Source organism: Liolophura sinensis, chromosome 3 (genome assembly GCF_032854445.1).
Source record: "Liolophura sinensis isolate JHLJ2023 chromosome 3, CUHK_Ljap_v2, whole genome shotgun sequence".
Lineage (NCBI taxonomy): Eukaryota > Metazoa > Mollusca > Polyplacophora > Chitonida > Chitonidae > Liolophura > Liolophura sinensis.
Genome location: NC_088297.1, coordinates 1916126 through 1938292, shown reverse-complemented (window position 1 = coordinate 1938292; position 22167 = coordinate 1916126). Strand labels below are relative to the sequence as shown.

The following is a 22167-nucleotide window of genomic DNA, read 5'->3' as shown; positions in this document are numbered from 1 at the left end:
TTGTACTGTGGGTTGGAGAAAGACACCATGTTGCCAATATTCACCCCTTCTCCGGTTACTGGAACAGACCGAAGGAGTGTAGAACCATGACCGTGACTACTAGCCGAGGATGCCAGCACATTCTTTGAACTGCTTACTTCATCCAAATACACATAGACCTCCTTACAAGGGACCAGAGAGGTAAGCTTATAGCCCTCTGAAACCCCTTTTATGGGTCCTTTCGAGAATCTATGCAGCAGAATGGAGGCGTGTTCACCAAGATCGAGCACTAAGCGACCCTCGCGGGCAGAATACTTTCTTGTCCAGCGTGCAGACACTATAATAGCCTTTCGGCACATCAATGCGCTCGCCATCCGGTGTGAAACCCATCCCGGCCTGAATGTTGGACCACCTGGGCCACCTTTAGGCGGCGATCAAGGTTGCCTAGACTGTACGGCAGCTCGACTGCGCTGCCGTTTTGAACATCAGATAAGGTAACAAACATAGTGAGTATGGACACGGCCTACAGCTTCAATAGAGACGTTACTTATAAGGCCGGCCCGTCACTTAGCACCCAAACCCACGCGGGTCATCTCACACATCCTACGTGTGCGAGGGCAAGGCCTTCCAGGCCCAATTCGCAAATGTGTTCCAAAAGTACCGCTTACCGAAAAGTAACCTGTAATTCCATCATTCATGCCTGGAATACCAACCCAATGCAGTTTTGGCAGAAGCAGTTGAACTTTGCGGTCTTATGCGTAACCACGGGATGTAGTGTGTCGGGTAAAAATTATCTTCACGGTCCCTGCTCCCGAGTGAAGGACCTGTTCTCATTTCACGTCTCCCACCAGGTCCGGAGGATCTTGAGAGATAAAAGCACCCCTTTCATCCTGTCAGGGGCAGGGCCATGCCGTCCAAACTTTCCAGGATGACGACGATGCAATCGACGAGAACACTATGTTCACGGGCAAACCACTTTCACGCGATGCGCGCGATGTGTTGTTGGGTACCAAACCAAAGCTCTCTGATATCTTTCTGCCGTCAGAAGACCAAAAACATCAAACTGCTGTCAGCCATTAAGAGACTGGCGGAGGATGCCAAGGCCTCCGAAAACGTTGCACAAAATTCGTTGTTTCGGTGCCGAATAAAGCCCATCAGGTTTCTGCCGCATGATCGACCAGAGGGGACGCTTTACAAGTACGCCCTCACCGTGGTTGACGTCGCCTCTTGCTAGAAGGAGGCCGAAACCTTGGCAACGAAATAAGCCAAGGATGACGCTGATGCCCTTGCTCACATATTCAAGCGGGGATCCCATAGATAACCAAAGCTACTCCAGGTCGGTCAAGGGCGTGAATTTAATGGCGCTACAAGCCAGTTGCTGGCTAAACATGGCGTATCGATCCGACGTGTGCGGATGGAGGTGCACCGAGACCAAGACATTGTGGAGCGTTTCAACCGCACTGTGGCTGAGCGGCTGTTAGGTCATCAATACGCCCATGTGATGCATTTGCCTCCCGGAAAGCAATCGACAGAGTGGGTAGCTTGCTTGCCCGCAGCCATTGCTGCCTTAAATGGGGTAATGACCCCACTCACTAGGAAGAAGCCGAGAGATGCCTTAAGGGTACGATCTGTGGTCTTCTTCTCGAACAGAAGCTCCCTTCAGGGGTTGGTGTTTGCTATCTGTACCAGACTGGCAAGCTGAGGGTTGCCAGCGTCGGGCGACTGATCCTGTATGGTCCCTGGATGTTTACCGACTTTGGCTGTCGGTGGCCAAACCTGGCGAGCCTTGCTCTACCACCTTGACGTGCAATCGGTTGGCCCTCAACCGCTGTCAATAGGGATTTGTCCGTGAGGAACTTCTTGCGGTGCCGCCTGACACTCAGCTACCACCGGATAGGGCCCTACAACGAGGCTAGGAGTCTCATCTATCTAATCCCTCTGGGAGGGCAACTTTGTGTCCGTAGGCCAGGGTGTCCACCCCGTTTTTATCTATCCAGCGCTTGGAGTCGAAGGGTGTGAGCGGTACCTTGTTCAGACGCTGCCTGTAGATGCAATGGCGCTCTGACCGCAGGATATCCATACCGTCGCGGAAGGTCTCCTTTTCGAAGCGGGCCTCTTTGGTCTGGTCATGTCTGTTATGTGAACAACTGCCGTTAGCTTCTTAATTTAGCTTGCCACTCTTTACATATGCTGAGTTACTTACAAGATACATTTCTTACACAAATGTTTATTCAAGGTGACTGCATTGATAATGATGAATCGGACCATTGTACACCTAGTGACATATCACGTGTTTCTAAACATCAGCTTGTAACTAAACAGCATAGAGACCCAGAAATTTCATGTTTGTTTGACAGAGCTCACGATGATTGTGTTATTTCATCTGAACCTGTGTGTTATTATGTCAAGTCTGATATACTTATGCGTAAATGGAGACCACCTGATGTATCTGTTGAGGGTGACTGGGTTGCTAAACATCAGATTGTTGTACCTAAGGCATATCGAACTGAAATTTTACGTATGGCACACTGAACCACTTCTTTTGGCCAGGATTAAAAATAGATGTAACCCAGTTTTGTAAATCATGTCATACATGCCAAGTAGTGGATAAGCCTAATCAGACTATTCCTAAGGCACCATTAGAGCCTGTACCAGCATTTCAAGAGCCATTCAGCAGAATATTGATTGATTGTGTAGGCCCTCTACCTAAGACGAAGTCTGGGAATCAGTATGTGTTAACTATTATATGTACAGCAACCAGATTTCTCCCGAAGCTGTTACTTTAAGGCATATAAACACCAAGTCTGTTTTCAAAGCTTTAACAAAGCTTTTTACTCTGTTTGGTTTACCCAAATCCATACAGTCTGATCAAAGTTCAAACTTTATGTCTGGTATTTTTCAGCAAGTTATGTACCAGTTAGGCATTAAACAATACAAGTCTTCTGCCTACCACCGAGAAAGTCAAGGTGCAATTGAAAGATTTCACCAAACAATAAAGAAAATGATTAAGACTTATTGTTATGACACAGAGAAAGACTGGGATGAAGGTATCCCATTTCTTATGTTTGCTGTTCGAGAGTCAGTACAAGAATCGTTGGGTTTCAGTCCATTTGATTTTTTATTTGGACATACTGTTAGAGGACCATTGCTAATTTACAAGGAACAGTTTCTCAATGATGACACAGGTAATGTAAATCTTTTGGATTATGTATCTGATTTTCGTGCTAAGCTTGTCAAAGCATGTGAATTGGCTAAAGCCAATCTTGAATGCACTCAGAAGAATATGAAACGTAGATATGACGAGAAATCTGTTATTCGGTCATTTCAACCTGGTCAGAAAATTTTTGTATAGTTACCTGTACCAAGTAAATGCTTTGATGTCAGATATTTTGGTCCATATGTTGTTCACAAAAAGCTGAATGAGCTTAACTATGTTGTTAAAACACCTGGTCGGCGCAAATCAAGTCAGTTATGTCACATTAACATGTTGAAACATATGTAAACAGAAATGACACTGACAACACTGGTGTACATTCTGTTAATGTTTTTGCTGCTGTCATTGATCAGAGTTGCTGTAATACAGATGATGTTGGCGAACAGTTTGTTGACTCTAAGCTCAATTCTTCAAAGCTTCAGAATTCAGATGTCTTAAAACAACTTGATTCTAAACTGCAACATCTAGAACCCATTCAGCAACAGCAACTGTCTGAACTTGTTTATGAGTTTTCACATTTGTTTCCGGATGTACCATCAAGAACTGATGTCATTTTTCACGATGTTGATGTTGGTGATGCCTCACCTATTAAACAGCACCCTTACAGGTTAAACCCAGTGCAGGCTAAGTACCTCTATAATGAGATTAATTACTTAGTGAGCCTGGTCACAGTAACTGGACTTTAACATGTATTTTGGTACCCAAGCCTGATGGTACATACAGAATGTGTACGGATTACAGGAGAGTCAACGCTGTCACTAAATCAGACAATTATCCAACACCTCGTATTGATGACTGTATTGACGCTGTTGGTCAGGTGAAACATGTATCAAAGTTCGATTTGTTAAAAGCGTTTTGGCAGGTTCCTCTTACTCCTAAGGCTCGTGAAGTTTTAGCCTTTGCTACGCCAGATGGACTCTTTCAATACGAGGTAATGCCATTTGGAATGAGGAATAGCCCAACTACGTATCAATGCCTAATGAATGAGGTCACTTCCGGTTTGGACGGGTGTCGTGTCTACATAGACGACGTCATTGTTTGAGAGACTTAGTCAGGCTACACTTACCGTCAATCTTGTAAAAAGTGAATTTTGTTGTGCCACTGTCACATATGTTTCGTCGCTTTGGGTGCTCCGGGAGTTGAATAATTGAACAGACTTCTGATAGTTCGAACGAGTCAACTGTTTTACTCAAGATAACATCGGAACCCTACAGCAGGGTCCTGCAACGTCGGACCAGGGGAGTATGTAAAACTATACTTATTGGAAACGGACTTACGTTAGGCCAATTACGTGACATCCCCCTTTTCAACATGAAATAAGTAAAAGAACAACTGTGAAAGAAATTACAGTTCTTTGAAACACGACGACTTAAACCAATGTTCTGGATGTTCAACAGTCTCTGAATTGAAGATGTGGAAGAACCTCTGAAAAGAAACATTTAACAACATGATATAGTGAGTGAAAATTGAAATTAACTCTTCACGGGACCGTCCAGGGCATACACAACCGGTAGCAAAGTCACTGAAATGATAAAGTTAAAAAATACAACTTCTCACTGAGATATATAGTCCTGAAAACGTGCTGGCTTTCGCACCACTCGTCCATACGAAGTACGCGTAACACCGGTGCTTGGAGTTTCTGGGTTTACTTCCTGACACGGTGGACTTGTTGTCCTGGTATCCACGAGGCAATCTTCCTTTTCTGGTACTTGGGCTGGAGTATATACCTCGGGCATTCTTACCTCTGGGCAGTCTTCCTTTGTCGTTCTTAGATCACGGCGGTTTCTTCTGAACCGTCTACCATCTTCAGTGTGAATGCTGTAGGAGCGTATGTCTACTTGTTTGTCAACAACTGCTTTCTGCCACTGTTTGTCTCTGTTGTGGGGCTTAAGTCTTACCACATCTCCAGGTTGCAGATCGGCGAGATCACGAGCGGAACGATTGTAGTATCGAGCTTGTTTCAGCTTTCTACTTGCCAGTTTATCGGTGACTGTCAACAGTTTTCGGCTTGAGAAGTTCGTTGGTTGCTGGTAGAAGAGTCCTTGTTCTTCGTCCAAACAATCTCTGTACTGATGAGCTACCAATTCCTTCTGCTGGTATGTTTCTCCATTCTAGCAAAGCAAGGAAGGGATCTGTTTTGGCATGTAGAGATTTGGCCATGAGCTGCTTCACGGTTTTAACTGCGCTTTCCACTTTGCCATTTGATTGCGGATAACGTGGCGAAGAAGTAATATGTTCAAACTCATACTTGTCGGCAAACTTCTTAAACTCGGTCGAATTATAGGGAGGGCCATTGTCTGACATGAGCTGGACAGGAATTCCATGACGGTCAAACTGTGATTTCATCGTTTTTATCACTGTAGTAGCCGTTTTGTCATGTAGTCGATCAATCTCGAAGTAGTCAGAGTAATAGTCTGCCAGTATCATATAATCCTTGCCATCAAACTCAAATAGGTCACAACCCACTTTTTCCCAAGGGCGACTGGGAATCTCATGGCTGATGAGAGCCTCTTTCGGCTGGTTGTTCTGTAAGGCGTTGCACGTGTCACACTTACTTAACAAATCGGTAATGTCCTTTATCATGTTCGGCCAGTATACTAGCTCTCTGGCTCGTCGAATGCATGACTGAAGACCAATGTGCGATGAGTGGAGTCGGTGCAAGATTTCTGGTCTGACACTAACAGGAACGATAACTCTCTCACCTTTAAACACTATTCCATTCTGAACGGAGAGTTCATCTCTGAATGGGAAGTATTGCTGTACTGTAAAGGGAGCATCTTCCTTTCTGTCTGGCCATCCATCCTGTATCACTCTCTTCAGTGTTGACATGGTTGGATCCGATGACGTGGCTTTTTGGATCAACTCTATCCGCAGGTCAGAGATAGCAAGATACTCAACCATATTGATGGATTCTGTCTCGATAGCTGTTGGACACCTGTCGTCAATTAGCATGACATCTCCATGTTCATTTGTAGCTGTCTTGGAATATGGTAAGTATGCGCGACTGAGTGCGTCGGCAAGATACATCTGTGTTCCTTTCTTGTAGGTCACTTCATAATCAAACTTCTGCAGCCTCAATAGCATGCGTTGTAGTCTCTTCTGGGCGCTGTGTAGGCTTTTGCGGACGATTGATTCCAGTGGTTTATGGTCGGATTCAATCCTGACTTTCCTTCCATAGACGTATTGTTCGAACCGTTCCATTCCAAAGACAATGGCGAGCATTTCTCGCTCAATCTGTGCATAATTTTTCTCTGCAGAAGAAAAGGAACGCGATGCATAGGCCACCGGCTGGCCATTTTGCATGAGACATGCTCCCAGTCCATCTTGGGAAGCATCGCATTGAAGTACTGTTTCAGCTTTGTCTTCAAAATATCTCAAAACAGGAGGACTTGACAAGATATCCTTCACTTCCTGAAGACATTTTCCATGGACTTCTTCATCCCAGAGAAAGTGATTCTCATTTTTGAGAAGTTCTCTTAAAGGGGCAGTTGTCGATGATAGTTTTGGGGCAAATTTCTGGAGGAAGTTGACCATGCCTAACAGACGTTTTACACTTTTCTTATCCGTCGGGGCTGGCATATCCTTGATTGCCGTCACTTTAGAAGGATCAACTTTCAATCCAGAAGAAGACAAGATGTGTCCAAGGTATGGAACCTCCCGGCACTTGAGGTGAAACTTACTCTGATTCAGTTTAATGTTCTTCTCACGACATCTGTCCATGAAGGCAATCACCTTTCTGTCGTGATCCTCGTCAGCTTCTTGGTCAGTGTCTCCAACACCAAAAACTAGAACATCATCGTGTACTACTTTCACACCATCTAGACCTTCCAGTGCTTCGTTGATTCTACGCTGGAATTCTTCCGGGGCGGTAGAAATACCAAATGGCATACGGAGCCAGCGGTACCGTCCCCAAGGAGTTTCAAAAGTGGTCTGGTGGCTGCTCTCTTCATCGAGCTCAACTTGCCAGAATCCATTCTTCGCGTCAGCGTGGCTAAAGCATTTAGCATTGGCAAGATCAGGAAGGAGATCATCGATCGTGGGGGTTGGGTAATGGTTTCGTTTCAGAGCAGAGTTCAGAGGTTTTGGGTCGATACACAGACGAAGTCGTCCATCGGGTTTAGAAACTACAACCATTGCTGAAATCCAGTCAGTAGGCACGGTGACTGGCTTAATTATACCTTTCTTGGTCAGAGTCTCTAACTGTTCTTTCAGTTTAGGCTGAAGAGCAACAGGAACTTTGCGACATGGCAACTTATCAGGTTGCACTTTGTCGTCGACTTCAAGATGTAGCAGTCCTTCCAGTTTTCCTTCTCCTTGAAAAACATCTCTATAGGAAGACTTGATTTCATTCATGGTAACACCAGGCTGTTTCCTTGACTTCACATCATCACTGTGCTGATGCGACAGCAGCATAATATTCTCAGTCTCTACGGTTATAAGATTCATCTGTTGAACCGCTCTGGCTCCCAACAGAGGTCTGTAATCACCCTTCACGATGACAAATTCAACGCTGTATTTCCTCCCATTCTTAGGATTTTTCATTGAAATGCAGCGTTTCACGACAGGTACAGTTTCTGTTCCATTGAACACAACCAGGGTTGTTGTGGATTTTTCCACTTTCTTCAGTTGTCTGTCATTGTAGATTTCAGCGTAGAGATTCTCAGGGAGAATATTGACCGTAGCTCCACAGTCCAACTGGAAAACAATAGTTTTGCGATTTAGAATCATACGGGCAAAGATACGTTTTGGAAATCCTTTGCCATTGGTGTCAGTCTGTTTTCCTTTTGAACTTACGGATAGCACATATTCCTCTTCCCCATCTGATGATTCCTCATCAGTGTCCACTTGATGAACTTTATGCTGTCTCTGTTTGCCTTTATTTGGACATTTGGACGAAAAGTGATTGTGTTTATCACATTGGGAGAAAACTTTACCCCAGGCAGGGCATTTTTCCTTAACAAAAGGATGACGTTTGCCACAGGAGCAAGTTTGTACGAAGCACTGCAACATACGAGTCAACAGTCTCTGATGTCTCCTGGTCTCGGTGATTAAAGCAGTATCTCTCGTAAGTTTCATTGGTCTCTCCGACACAAAATGTTTCAAACTTCTGCAGTACAATGTCTATATCCTGTTTATCCTCTTCCTGTGTGAAGGTTAAACTATCAAGAATATCCAATGCATCCACGCCTATACAAGTCAGTAGGGTAGCAGTCCTGTATTTACTTTCCGAATTACAAAGTCTAGTTGCGATTTCATAACTGTCCCACATCCGTTTGAATTTTTTCCAATTCGTCACCAAGTTTCCTTTCAGATCCAGTTTGGTTGGCAGTGGAATGTTTGTTAGCTTGTTCTTCCGCCATTTTCCAGGAATTACAATAACACAAGTCAGTGTGTCACATACTGGGCTTCCGTAGAAAATGCAGCACATCTATATAGAGCACAAGTGTCATGGAGCTTCACCAGAGTAAACTCGATTGTCCTATACGCGACATCGTAGAAATCCAGCTTACAGTGCAAAGGGCAAATGACCGTAACGGGCTTCCATAGTTTTTTGCTCCAGCGTTGGGGAGAACAGTCAATCACACTAAAAATCAAGCTAATGTTCACAGAGTTCACTGTTATTTCCGTTGGCAATGTTCAGAATCGATTATTTTCACAGTGTCCATTCACAAAAATCACAAATTTTGGCAAATAATGCGAATCTAAGTTCAGAAAGTCACTCACTGTCTGTAAACAACACTCCCGCGCGAGTCGAGCCACCTGCACGATCAGCGCACAGAGAAAATACGCCAATGTCCGTTCGTACAGAGTTTCAGATTTACCACACGACTGGACGGGAATCTCATCCCAGTTCTGACACCATGTTTCGTCGCTTTGGGTGCTCCGGGAGTTGAATAATTGAACATCTGATAGTTCGAACGAGTCAACTGTTTTACTCACGATAACATCGGAACCCTACAGCAGGGTCCTGCAACGTCGGACCAGGGGAGTATGTAAAACTATACTTATTGGAAACGGAAACATATTTGGGTCATTTTGTCGGCCAAGGTAAAGTTAAGCCTATTGACTCTAAAGTCAGTGCTATTTCCACATTTCCTGTACCCTGTAACAAGAGACAGCTTAAACGTTTTTGAGTATGGCTGGATATTACAGGAAATTCTGTCCAAACTTTTCCACTATTAGTGATTCATTGACTCAGCTGTTGAAAAAGTCCAGTAGGTTTATTTGGTCAGATGAGTGCCAGACTGCTTTTGATAAGATAAAAGCCATACTTAAAAGTTCACCTGTGTTGTCAGCACCTAATTTTGAGAAAACTTTTAAGTTAGCAGTTGATGCAAGTAATGTTGCTGTAGGTGCTGTTTTGCTTCAGGAAGACAATCTTAGTGTTAATCATCCAGTTTGTTTGTTTTCCCGTAAACTTAACAATTTTCAGAGAAGTTATTCAACTGCTGAAAAAGAATGTTTGTCTGTTATTTTAGCTCTGCAACAGTTCAAAGTTCATGTAACAGCTTCGAGACAACCTGTGATTGTAAATACTGATCACAATCCACTTGTGTTCCTACAGAAAGTTAAAGGAAAGAATCAGAGATTGTTACGGTGGAGTTTATTGATGCATGAATACAATCTTGAAATCAAACATGTTAAGGGAAAAGATAATGTTATTGTAGATTGCTTGTCTCGTGTATAAGTTGTGTATAAAATGTTTAATTGCATGTGGTTTTACAATGTTGTATCCATTTTTGTTTAACATGTATTGTGTAACATATATTGTAAGTAATAAAAAGTTGAAAAAACTTTTTTTTTCTTGAAGGGTGGGTGTGTGATGTGAACGATTGCCGTCAGCTTCTAAATTTAGCTTGCCACTGTTTACATATGCTAAGTTCAGGGCCTGCTGTCTCCCTCTGCCTTAGAATGTTCCAGAATACGCTCAGTTCGGGGCCTGTTTGTTTACAACAAGTGTTCAGGAATTTTCTTATTCTAGACAATTCCACCAGTCTATATAGGACCTATGAAAGCAGGTCAAAGAGGAGAAAGGAGAATTATTGAGAGTTTTGGATGCTTTCGATGTGTATTACTTTAGTAGGCCTTTTGTGCTGAATTTTGGTGTCTTTATAGCCTCTGGCTTTGTTATACCATATCTCCACCGAGCACTTGTTCAGTCTGAACTTGTATATTTAATTTGTGCTCTTGTGTATACAGTGCTTATTAGTACACGGACCCTGTCTGTGGAATTATTTCGTCATACACTCAGTTATACTGTGGATTTTCCCTCTTATTTGTGCATTTATGGATGTATGGTTTTCAGCATTGTGGAATATATGCGTCCGTTTGGGTTTGACACCGTTGTACATGTAAGTGCTTTAGTATTTGTATAGATACTGCTATCCTTTCTTGTTAAACTTAAGTACTTTAGTATTTGTAAAAGTCTTGTAATCTGTTCTTGTTAAACCTAATAAATTGTTGAAAAAAAATCTGCTGGTTTTGGTTACTTTTTTGTGCGACTAAACTGTCGTGTATTTCGAAAAAGCCATCTCTTTATAATACAGAGAGTTTGGGTCATAACATTAACAATCCATGTTAGACGTTAGGCATCCTTAATTGTGAGCTATACAACGTGCGCCCTTAAAAAAGTAAATGCTTGTCACATTATTTACCGGTGGAGGCGAGAAACTTGTCAACGCCATTCCAGGAAGCGGGCAAATATGGCTGGACGATCTCAGATGCCCCGGGGCCACCACTTCTCTATTCTCCTGCCTTAATCCAGGCATCGGTGTTCACAACTGTGACCATCTAGAGGACTTGGCTGTTCACTGCTACTAAGGTAAAACTCACAGGATTTGGCATATGTGTTAATACAGAAGGCTGACATTTTTCTGTTCCCTTCCCGTCTCATACACATGTTTTTGTTTTATTTTTGTTTTTTGATAGGTGTTTTACGCTGTTCCTATAAAATGTTTCACTACTACAATTGCCACCATTATTACGGTTGGAAGAATCCGGGAGTGCTCAGGTACAAATTTTGACTACACTGTGAAAAACAGCATATAGAGATAAAAGAAACATGAAGTTAATAAACCAACATTGAATACGTAAATCATTAGTTGTTGCAGACTAACGGTCAAATCTGCGCCAGGAGGGAAGGGGAGCAGCAACGTTTTCTAATACAAACTCATCACTTAACACTGAACCTTGGAACACAATGGCACACAGAAGAGTTGTCTGTGGAGGCTTGGATCCTTGTTCGTATACACTCAGAAAATTAATCTGTTGATTTTAACAAGTGTGTTTTTTGTGTGATACTAGAATATATGCTGTTGTTGCAGCAAGTGGTTCTGTTAAATATAACACACATGTTCTATTAATTTATCTTAAAGATTCTATTGAACTAGCAAGACATTGTATCGGATATAACAGAATATTGTTATAGCAGACTTTCTGTTACAAATAAAAGATTGTGTTTTTAGTAGTATATATTCTATGTCAACGACAGTCTGAATGAGAACACATGATTCCACCAATGTTTGTTGGTATTTAATTAAAACGCTTCACATTGATAAACGGTGCTTTACACAAATATCTTCTGCAAATAGATACTGACCCTTGTTTTTATTCAAAAGCGTTTGTATTGCTTTCTCAGTGCATATGCATTTTGCATTTGTTGTTTTTGGTAGAAGTTAGTCGATTCCAATCCCTTGTGCTCAACTGAATATGCGCAGTAGCCGTGTAAAATAGGTACACTACGCCCATATGTGTTTTATTCAGGTTTCTATACACCGGTATATTTGATATTTGTTTTTTCCTGTTTTGTTTATCTTGGATATGTTTTTATTTAATCACGTGGAAATGATGATATTTGTATGGTACAATCATTAACCAGAGGAGCTTTCATACAATATTGTATATTAAGCTGAAACCATTTGTGATGTTTTAAATTGACAAAGATGAATATTATGATGACAACCCTGTCGCCATTGACATTATCAATTTGAAACGTTTAAAATGAAAAGTTGTTTGTGGTTCGTAAAAAATTGAGCAAACGGTTGCACTTTGGACGAATGTTTGTAGCGTTACTTGTACTACAAATCATTACTTGTGCTTCATAGCAGTGCTTGTGCTTCATCACACGAGTTCTGCTTCGTTACTTGTGAATTATGCTCTAGTGAACGCGTTTGTAATTAGTGTACTGCGCAGTGTATTGGTGAGAATTGTGCTTTAAAAAGTATTTTGACTTTTATAACACATGTTAATATGTTTGAATACTGATTCATTCGTTGAAAAGAATCAAAACATACTTTTTTCTTTTAGATTTCCTTTTGTAAAAATAAAAAGCTGTGACAATACGTCATGTATCGTACGTGTGGTTGTGTGTCTTTTTTCCTCCTCATTTTCTTACTTCACAGTTTATAAAACTGACTTTTACTGGTTACTGGTTTTACTGGTTACACACAACGACCTCACACCGCTGGAGTTGAGAAACTGGAAAAGTGTGGCGGTACAACCTTGGCTGAATCATTTCTTTCGAAAACACGGTTATTTTGGTTGCTTTATTCCGGCGTCTCCCAGACTGATTTTGCCCCAATAGCTCAGTTGGTAGAGCGTCCGCTTCAATGGTGGTACATCCAGGGTCAATCCTGGGTCGAATCAGACCTAAGACATCAGCATTAAGGGGACAGAGCAACGACTGGTTGACCCTTATCAGTAAAATGGCTCGGGCAGGACGGCTTACTTGCCTTCAGTATGGTCTCTCTATGAAGCAGCACTAAACGAAAGAGCTATGGAAATCCGTCCTGCAACAAGGAGGCACATTACATGCACTCACAGTCATATGACTGAAAAATTGGTAAGTATGACGTTAAACCCCAAGCACTCAATCGCACAGATTGATGAAAACTGCACAGTAGCATGGTAATAGCAACGTGTCACGTATAGCATGCGTCAGCGAAGTCAAGACGTCAGCTCCCAAACGCTGACGTCATTGTTGAAATCCGTACATATGTGTAGGTCTGTGCATACATGCTCGGAAATTAACGTCGTACTTATCAGTTTTTAAGTCATATGACCACAAGGAGCCATTAGGTACATGTACATATACTGTGTCTTCTTGTGACAGGGCAAGTCTATACCGCCAAAGAGCAATCCCTACTGTAATATTATGACGAACATGACACCCCATCCAGTCACATTATACTGACATCGGGCAAACCAGTCATGTTTCCCTGCTCTAACCTCTCACCGATAAACGTCAAACCAGGCAGCAACAGTACGATTTGGTATAACTGACCCTGGTTTGATTCCAGGCCTTCCGACTTTAAGGCAGACGCTTTAACCAGTAGACCACCGAAGTAGTACACATCAGTGGGCTATGAGAATGGGTGGTGGCCGTATCAAGGAATATTTAGATTTGTATTTAGGGTCAGACACGGTATCGTGACTTCAGCGTTCCATTATCGGTATTGATACTGACCTGTTGCTCTTAAAAAAAAGAATTTGCTGTATTCTGTGATTGCATTAGATTGCCCTTGACAGATTAACAAGATATTATGTTAAATATGACACAGTATTATAACAGCAAATTACATTCTAGCATCACTCAGACACCACTGTGAAAGAGGAACTATTTTTTGTGTGTGTGTAAATGAAGGCACGTCCGCACGACATGACGAAAGTAAAGTCAAAGTAACGTTTGGTGTAACACCTTCGAGCAATTAAAGAACAATCTAAAGGTCTCTGCAATGATCACGGAGGAAACTATATCGGGGTAAAATTTTCGCATTTGGATATTTTATAGCGCAAAAGGCTGTGTTCTGTGACAATTGTCCATACGAAGCCAAGACCGAGTCAGTTTCATAAAGGAACGTTTCTCAGGAACAGAAAAACAAAAACAATGCAGGAAGTACTAAACTTGAGAAATATTGTGCAAATTTTATTGGTATGCAGTGAGGACAATACATTGATCCTATATCCGGATATGATAAACATTGAAGAGTGCGCTAATGCAAAAACATAAACAACAGTAAAACTTAAAACCAGAAGAAAAGCTCAGGAACAATAAGCAAACCTTTAAAATATGTGAAAATAAACATAGCGTTCAGAGTGAAACCTGCGTGATATCTACATGAATCTGTGAGAATCAGGGGGGGGCCCATTGGCCGAGTGGTTAGCCTGCCAGCGTAGACCGGGAAAATCTACATACAAGAATTATTTTGTCTGTGTATTGTTTACTATATATATGCATATCGAAGCTAAATGTCGATGTACAAAACCTCTGGGATATTTCAGATAAACGGTAATGTTTTAAATCATTTCAATTATTAGTTGCCTTGTTTGGAGTGATCATTTTTAAGTAATAACACTAAACATTAATGATATGTTATTGTCGCAAGATGTATTCTTATAGTAATCAAAATGCTATAATCTGATTAAAATATATTGGTAACATTGATATATTGTTTTCGACTTGTACAATCATACGTGGGTTCAGTAGGAATAAGGGAACAAAGAAATCGTTTTTCAATTTTACCTTGATCTCGGTATTTGGGTGGTAGAAAACGCTGGTGGAAAATGCGTGAAGATGGGTTTATATTTTTGTTATTACTGTTAACATTCTTCAGCCCAGATTAAACTCTGTATATGATGGATTACGTGGCTACAAATACGTTTTGAACACAAGACTGAATCCTTAACAAGAGCTTCCAATTCTAAGCGACACGTCGTCGATCGCCATGGTTTTTCTCCCACGTATTTCAAAGAAAGAGGTATGCGCCGGCAGTCTCACGGTTACCTGATTCCAACCTCTTGTAAATCTACGGATAAGAGACCAACGTCTGCTCATAACGTTTGTCGAGCCACGAGATGTGCTCCAAACCTGAAGATAACCGATATAACCACTTGCGCTCGCTGACGTCCGCGTCATGTAGAAGTAGAACCGAAGGCAGGAGGAAGAAGCGGTAGATGGTAGTATTTCGGAAGATCGAAGGACCGCCATGCTGGACGTAGAAAGAGCAGATTCTGCGGAGAGATACCACCCTGTAAATAGATGAAAATATGGGTACATATAAACTGACGGCAAAAAGAAACTTTACAAAGAGTTCAAATCAATTTATTTTGCCAAAGCGAAAAACAGGATGACTGAAGTTTAATATATTGAAAAGACCAATGACTAGATATTGAAAGTCTTGAGTAAGAATGGGCAAAGCAGCCCTCATACCATTTTACGAGTGAACAAACAAAGCAGGGGTAGAAAAATAGCCATTCCATCTTGGTAAACAATGAGCAGAGTATACAACAAGTTGATTATTTTTAAAATCAGTCAATATCAAAACCAATCAATATCGCGTGTGGCCACCCCTTGCTTCAATGCATGAAAAAACTCCCCGTCGCATAGAAAAAGTCAGTCGTCTAATGAGATGACATGGGATTCATTGCCATTCATCTTGCAGAACGAACGCCAGTTCTTGTCGGTTGGCTGCAAGGTGTGGCCGTTGTCTTACTCGACGACCCATGATATCCCAAAGGTGTTCTATGAGGGGACATATCTGAGGAACGTGCAGGCCACAGCAAGACGTTCACGTCGTTGGCGTCCAGGAAGTTCTGCACAACTCGACCTGTATGGGGTCTGGCGCTGGCGTTGAAGGAATGGCAGGACAACAGGACGTAGAATGTCATCCACGTAACGTTGAGCTGTTAGGTTCCGTAGATGATGACCAGTGATGTCCGTTCCTCTCCACAAATCCCACGCCATTACGCTGCCCTCACCAAACGGTACCACCTCCTTGCCGCAAGATGCAGCCGTTCGTTTGCCTCTTCGACGGTAAACTTGCTGTCTGCCATCGACTCGGAACAGGCAGAAGCGGCTTTCATCCGTGAAAACAACACGTCGCTTCCAACGGCGTACAATTCGAGCCCATTACATCCTCTGGCGACGATATTCCCGGTGACCCGATCCTCAGGTGTAAGGTGCACAGGTACCCGTCTTCTCTGGGCGTAGTTACCCTAGACCTGCCTGTACTCGGCTTGTCTGTCTGTAACGTTGTATCACGTTTGACACAGCTACACGAAAGCAGCCGAAGGCCCTTGCAATGAGGGCATGGATGGCTCTCATGGATACCATACCCAGAGCCCTATCACGTTGTTCTGGAGTCAATCGAGGTATTACTTTGGTGGTTTTTAGTCCGTGTGCAAGTCTAGCACACTGTGTGTAACGTTTTTCTACACTTATTACATGTGGGTCTCGTGATTTTTCAACTTTCTTTGTTGTCTCAAAACAAATTCGTGTAGGCGTATATGACGCTTGCCGCACATGGGAATATGTTTCGTACAATGTTTTCCTACAATAATTTGGTATGAATTTGCTTAAAAGTCTGGTTATATTTAACTGAAGAAGTCGTAAAGATTCTTTTGGCCGTCAGTTTAGATTGTAACCCGAATAAACCCAATTTTGGGGCCTTATTCTGCGCTAGCACGCTAATCACACGACCAAGACCCCCGAGCCCTCCCCCGCCCGCACTTATTGCGTAGCAATGCGTGGCGCAGTTGTGCCCAAGGCGTCAACTAATAAATTCTCGGCAAATGGGGAAGTTTGTCGTCAGCATTAATCGGGTCCAAGCTGAGTATTCCGTGGCTCATTCTTGCCTTTACTATGCCGTTTTGTGAGCAGATAAGTCACATATTTCTCCTGAACTGCAAGAATAGCGCCGGCAATATTACTCTGATCGTTAGGAACTATTAACATATACGTTTTATCCACAAAACAGAATTTTAAAGCGGGGCATTACTGGAGAGACTCAGAGTTACCTGCGGAAGTCCGGGTTGTGTGGTCAGCAAAACTCCCCTGGCGACGTACCCAGGTTATTCCTCGTGAACTTGTCACATTCTGGTAGCCGCAAATCCCATCAGCCTCGAAAGTACAGATACTTTCTACCGAGGGAGTGGACGGAGTTTGGGCTGAGAACACAAAAGGACGGGAATGCATTCTGTCAGATACGCCGGAAAATAATATGTCTAGAAACTTTTATTTTTGAAATGGAAGGAATATTTGATTACCAGTGCTGGGACAGACAACAAACAACACGCTTTAAATAATGATGAAAGCAATCATCCTACTGCAAACTTAGAACAAGAACGGCAATTTCTTCTATGTAATTAACCAATGACATGTGGGTATAAATGTCTTCAATTCATAACAAGTATTAGTCCTGATGGTAGTATTAATGACATGTTATACTAATGAGTGCAAAACCTTATTGTCCTAGAAAACCCGCGGCCATCCGCTGGGAAGTTGGAAGATCTTCCCACACCTACTTTTGACCATGTATTAAATTATTTGAACAATGAATTATTCCTAAACAATGATTAGTGGGATTGTAAGAGCATTGCTTAATGAAGGTTACTCTCTGTTAAGATGGAAAAAGAGCTGTCAATATATGTAAAAGTGTTTGACTCTCAGTACTGCCAGTTTACAATTATTGACGATTGAAAGAAAAGACAATTGTTTGTCTCCTTCGTTGTGTTCAGAGAGATGTGTGTTTCTGAAGCATGGCTTACCTATGGTTTCTTGAATCCAGGAGCGATAGAAATACATGTTGGTGAACACAGATATAACGGGGCCCGGGCTGTCACGGCAACCAGATGGGCCATAGCTCGTCACCCCGTGAACTTCCCAGCGACCAGCTTTGTTCAGACAAACCAATGGGCCACCACTATCACCCTGTTAACAGAGTATAAATAAACTGTACGCGACGGCGGTAAGCATTATGGTGAAGGAGGGATGGGGTGGGTGGGGGGTGGGTGGGGGGGGGGGATGGGGGGGCGGGGGCGGTCAGAGTCGGTGGGAAACCCATGACCCATCCACAGGGAGACCTTCCTATGGTAGATTCAGTGCTCCGTATGTGAGAAGGTCTGTCAGTAGCCTGCGGATGATCGTGAGTTTTCGACGGGTTTCCTCCCACCATAATCCTGGCCGCCGTCGTATAAGTGAAATATTCTTGAGTACGGCGTAAAACACCAATCAAATAAAGAAATAAATAAATAGATTCAGTGCTAGACGTTAAAATCAACATATGGTGAGTTCCACTTGACGGGGGCTACCTTCAGGTCGGTTTTTAACTCACTCGGTGAACAATAAGCCACCAAGAACTAAATCAGTTAATGCAAGCGGTCTTTGCACATAATTGTACTGATAATGCGGGGTACTACGTACTTTGATGTATACGTTAGAAAAAAAACTCCACAGTGTAACTGTTTTCGTTAAGTTAACATAAAAAACAAAGAGATTTTTGTATTTGTATAATTTTCGAGAAATTAAAAAAAAAATCCCACAAATTGTGACGGTTGCTACATAATACTGGGATTCTTCATGGTGGAAGTTGTGTAAAGCGAGAGCAGAGAGCGGCAACTTTCGCTGTAAGGGGTATGACCGGTATGACTACAAAAACATATAAAAGACTCACATAGCAAGCTGGTGCATAACTGGTGAAGACTGTGGCACAAACTCTGGTAGCTTGGACATTTCTTCTCCTGTCAATAATGTTACATCGCTCGTGCTGAAATGTTCTCACACGAACCTGCTGGAGAATGCTGGGGTTGTTGCCTGGATATAAAAAACTCATTATGAACATGAAATATTGTTCTGTAATTTATTACACATCCAGACAACACTAAACCATTTTCACGAGGCGCAAGCTAAATACACTTGCTCTTCGCGCCAAGTGTGGTGTTTCGTCAGAGGATCAGTGGAGGTCAACCGATGTTCGCTGACAAGGGTTATCTCTTTCACAAAAGTCTAGAAATTTCCCCTTCATGAGCAAATATACATCCGACTTCACATTATCCTAACACAAGTTTTAACAATCGTGCTTTGGTAATTAATCGGCCGAACAATAAATGCACAACCAGCGCTAACCAAATCTGAACATTTTCCGCCAGTAAAGCCATTAGAATTCAAGCTGTTGACCATTCCTGCCTTCTTGATGACATTTAGTGTGGAAACTACAGTTTATTTCTTTTACAGAGTCACCTATATACGGTTGTCTGTAAAATCAGTCATACCCGCCACCAAAATTGCCTTTAGTTAGTGACACGAAACAACACAAGTTCTACACATGGATATGTTGCAAGTTCATAGATCTGTAAATAAAATCATATTAAAAAACTTTGTAATTCATAATGTTAATCTCCATAATTTTAGTTTTCGACACAAAGAACTCGGGTGACGTCATAATTATTAAAAAAAAAAACAATGGCATGCTGGGAAAGGGCATGGAGATTATTTTGATTTGCAATAGGTGCACCAACATGAGGTAAGAACAAACGCCATGTAGTAACACATCCATTACTATACTCTAAGGTAACGGACTACATTGTTTTCGAGGCTATGGGTTCTTCCCGTCGAAACGGGGTGTCGTTTCAAATGCAATGTCGTGAGCTTTATACATATCTATGTGTATAGCTTTTGCTGTTACGTGTCACTGGCTAAAAGCAATTTTGGTAACCAGTATGACTGATTTTACAAGCGGCTGGAAACAGGCGACTCTAAAACAGATAGAAAATAAGAAGGTATTGCTCATCCACGTTTAATTGGTGTCTAAGTTGCTACTGTTTAAACATTTACAAGAACAGTTAGAACAAAACCCTGACTCAGGTACATCGACAAGAGGCCGTTTTTCACCGGCTACGTGTGACCATATGCCACCTATCACACTGTGGTCGCTGCTCTGGTTTTACTCTTAAAACTATAGTGTTTTATGTTGTGAAAGAACAATGGCCAGATCAGCTTGGACTCGGATACTCATAGGGAGGGATTAGAGCACTTCCTTACGGTTGTGCAGAAGAAACTCCTTACCTGTCTCTTCTCGTCCCCACCCTGTGGTGTAGCAAACTTCTCGTCCGTTTAGAGGCGCCCGAGGCAGACAGACAGGCTTGATGTAGTCCGAGAAGCTGACTGTGGCGTTCAGATACAGAAGGCTGATGTCGTTGTTGGGCACTCCCCTTGTCACCGTGTAATTTGGATAACGGACAATACTGAGTACTGACATTTCTATCTCGTGACTCTCAACAACGGTACGTCTGTAAGAGCCGAGTACAACCCGGAAGGCAGATGGCGGAAGAGTCCTATAGAAGACAAAAGACTCCTTCAACTAAAATCCTCATAAACCGTCGCTTTTTCTTCACCTTTAATAAAAATCCAAGGATTGAAAAGAAATAACGAATGTAAAAGAAAATTTAAAAAAAAAATATGTTAAGGTGCAAAATTATTCTTCTCCACCGGTCAAATATGGTTATATAAATGGACACCAATATTACCGATTTGTAACACTGATATTTATTTAAATAAACAATAAAGGGCTGGATTTTTAATCTTCTACAAATGTGAACAAAAGAAATCTCTAGAAACTTGAAAGTAGGAAACGGCCGACAGGCGTGGTTTAATTTTTACTGGTTCATTGAGGCATGGAACTAAACGCTGACCAATTAGATCGTTCATATTTTCTCAGAGACAAACAAAGATAAATAATATCGACACGGAGGTCGCTTACTTAACGCAATGTGTAGCAGTTGCCACCCATCGGTTGTTCAGTAGAATACCTCCGCAGACGTAGCTTCCCGAACCTTTCAAATGGATTTGCCACGGCCATTGTCCGGGCAGAGCGTTAGTGCCAAACTGGATGTAATTATTGACCAAAGGTACGGACGGTAGACCGCAGTCTGCCACTAGTAAACAGAAGAGAGAAACGTGAAGTGGTAATGCACCTCTTCAATTAAATGGAATACAGGAAAAAACACAAAAAGGACGTTTTAAACAATATGGACAGTGCAGACAGGTTGTTACGCAAATCCTAGCGTCAGTTTTGATACGGACTTAATTCAATCGCCTCGAGCATATATTCCATTCCCCTCTTTCTTATTACTGAAAACTGTTGATTGCTTCTTTGTGTATGAGTCGGTTCTAACTTCCAAATTTCAATACATAGTTACCTTCTGCTCTGTGTTGAAGACTGGAGACTTGGAATTGGTCTTGCGATTACTGACCTGGAATGTCCACTATTGTTGACCGCTGCTGTACGAATGTCTGCTTCGACACCCAGAATCTATGTAATCGAATTTGATCTTTAACCCAGTTTAGCGTTGTTCTTGGTCACGTTTTTTTGGGTCATGTCACAACGGCATATCCATGCAGCAGAAAAGTTTCAGTGCTAAAACATGTACATTGCTGCCTCAATGGAACACAACGCGTGTACGACCCATTTTAATACCACCAAGACAAAGTACATATATAACACACGTGCAGCGCGTACGCCGCTCTCTACGACCGCTTTACACCACTGCCACCATTAGACAAGGTTGACCTTTGAAGTCTGTGCTTAGTCTTAGCTCCACCAGTAGTGTCCTCGCACGAAGCTATATTCGACATTCACCAATGCAAAGGTACCACCTCATCATTAGATTTATGTTGAGCATAATTTTGATAAAGAGAATACTTGTGCATCGAGCATTGGAAGAAACAAAATTTTTTGTGTTTTCTGATAGCATGATTCCTGTTTCATCCCCCCAGTGACCTCAGGGTTGTTCTAGACTTCTGTACAAAAAAACAGTATTACATTGTTAAATTATAAAACTCACGGTGCAGTTGTTCTATAAGTCAAGATGAATAGAACTGTAATAACAATAAATCCGTGCCTCTAAGCAGACATTCGTATACCAGCCGTCAACCAAAATTGACATTCCTGATGAATAATCTCAGACCAGTTCTCAAAAAAACACCAACTACTCTAAAACTATGAACTAAGTATGTCTGTACAAAGCTATCAAAAAACTTGCGTGGCAAATGGGCGCTTTGAGGGTAGCAGATATGTCTACATCACATGTTTAGACTGGGGCTAACAGGGGACTTACCTTGTCTAGAGCACTGGATGTTAAGTGGGGCGCAAAATCTGATAAACACAAAACACAAACAATCAATCGGGCAGTGTAAGTTA

The 22167-nt window shown here is 42.1% G+C and overlaps 2 protein-coding genes across 2 annotated transcripts in view; both read right to left on the bottom strand.

Annotated features, from left to right (window-relative positions):
• Window positions 1-1900: 1900 nt before the first annotated feature.
• Window positions 1901-20326, bottom strand: LOC135463961 (uncharacterized protein K02A2.6-like). Its single transcript, XM_064741431.1, has 7 exons — window positions 20034-20326; window positions 18643-18782; window positions 17738-17900; window positions 17037-17137; window positions 5264-8194; window positions 4542-4618; window positions 1901-2111 (listed from the first exon to the last, which is right to left on the bottom strand). The coding sequence occupies exons 1-7, from the start codon at window positions 20224-20226 to the stop codon at window positions 1901-1903; spliced, it is 3816 nt and encodes a 1271-aa protein (XP_064597501.1). The 5' UTR covers window positions 20227-20326.
• A 397-nt stretch (window positions 20327-20723) lies between these two features.
• LOC135463960 (deleted in malignant brain tumors 1 protein-like) overlaps window positions 20724-22167 on the bottom strand; it is a 36417-nt gene continuing 34973 nt past the window's right edge. The window contains exons 24-25 of the mRNA XM_064741430.1: window positions 22085-22122; window positions 20724-20902 (exon numbers count right to left, since the gene is read on the bottom strand). Of these exons, the coding sequence (XP_064597500.1) occupies window positions 20724-20902; window positions 22085-22122 (217 nt within the window). The remainder of the gene's footprint in view (window positions 20903-22084; window positions 22123-22167) is intronic.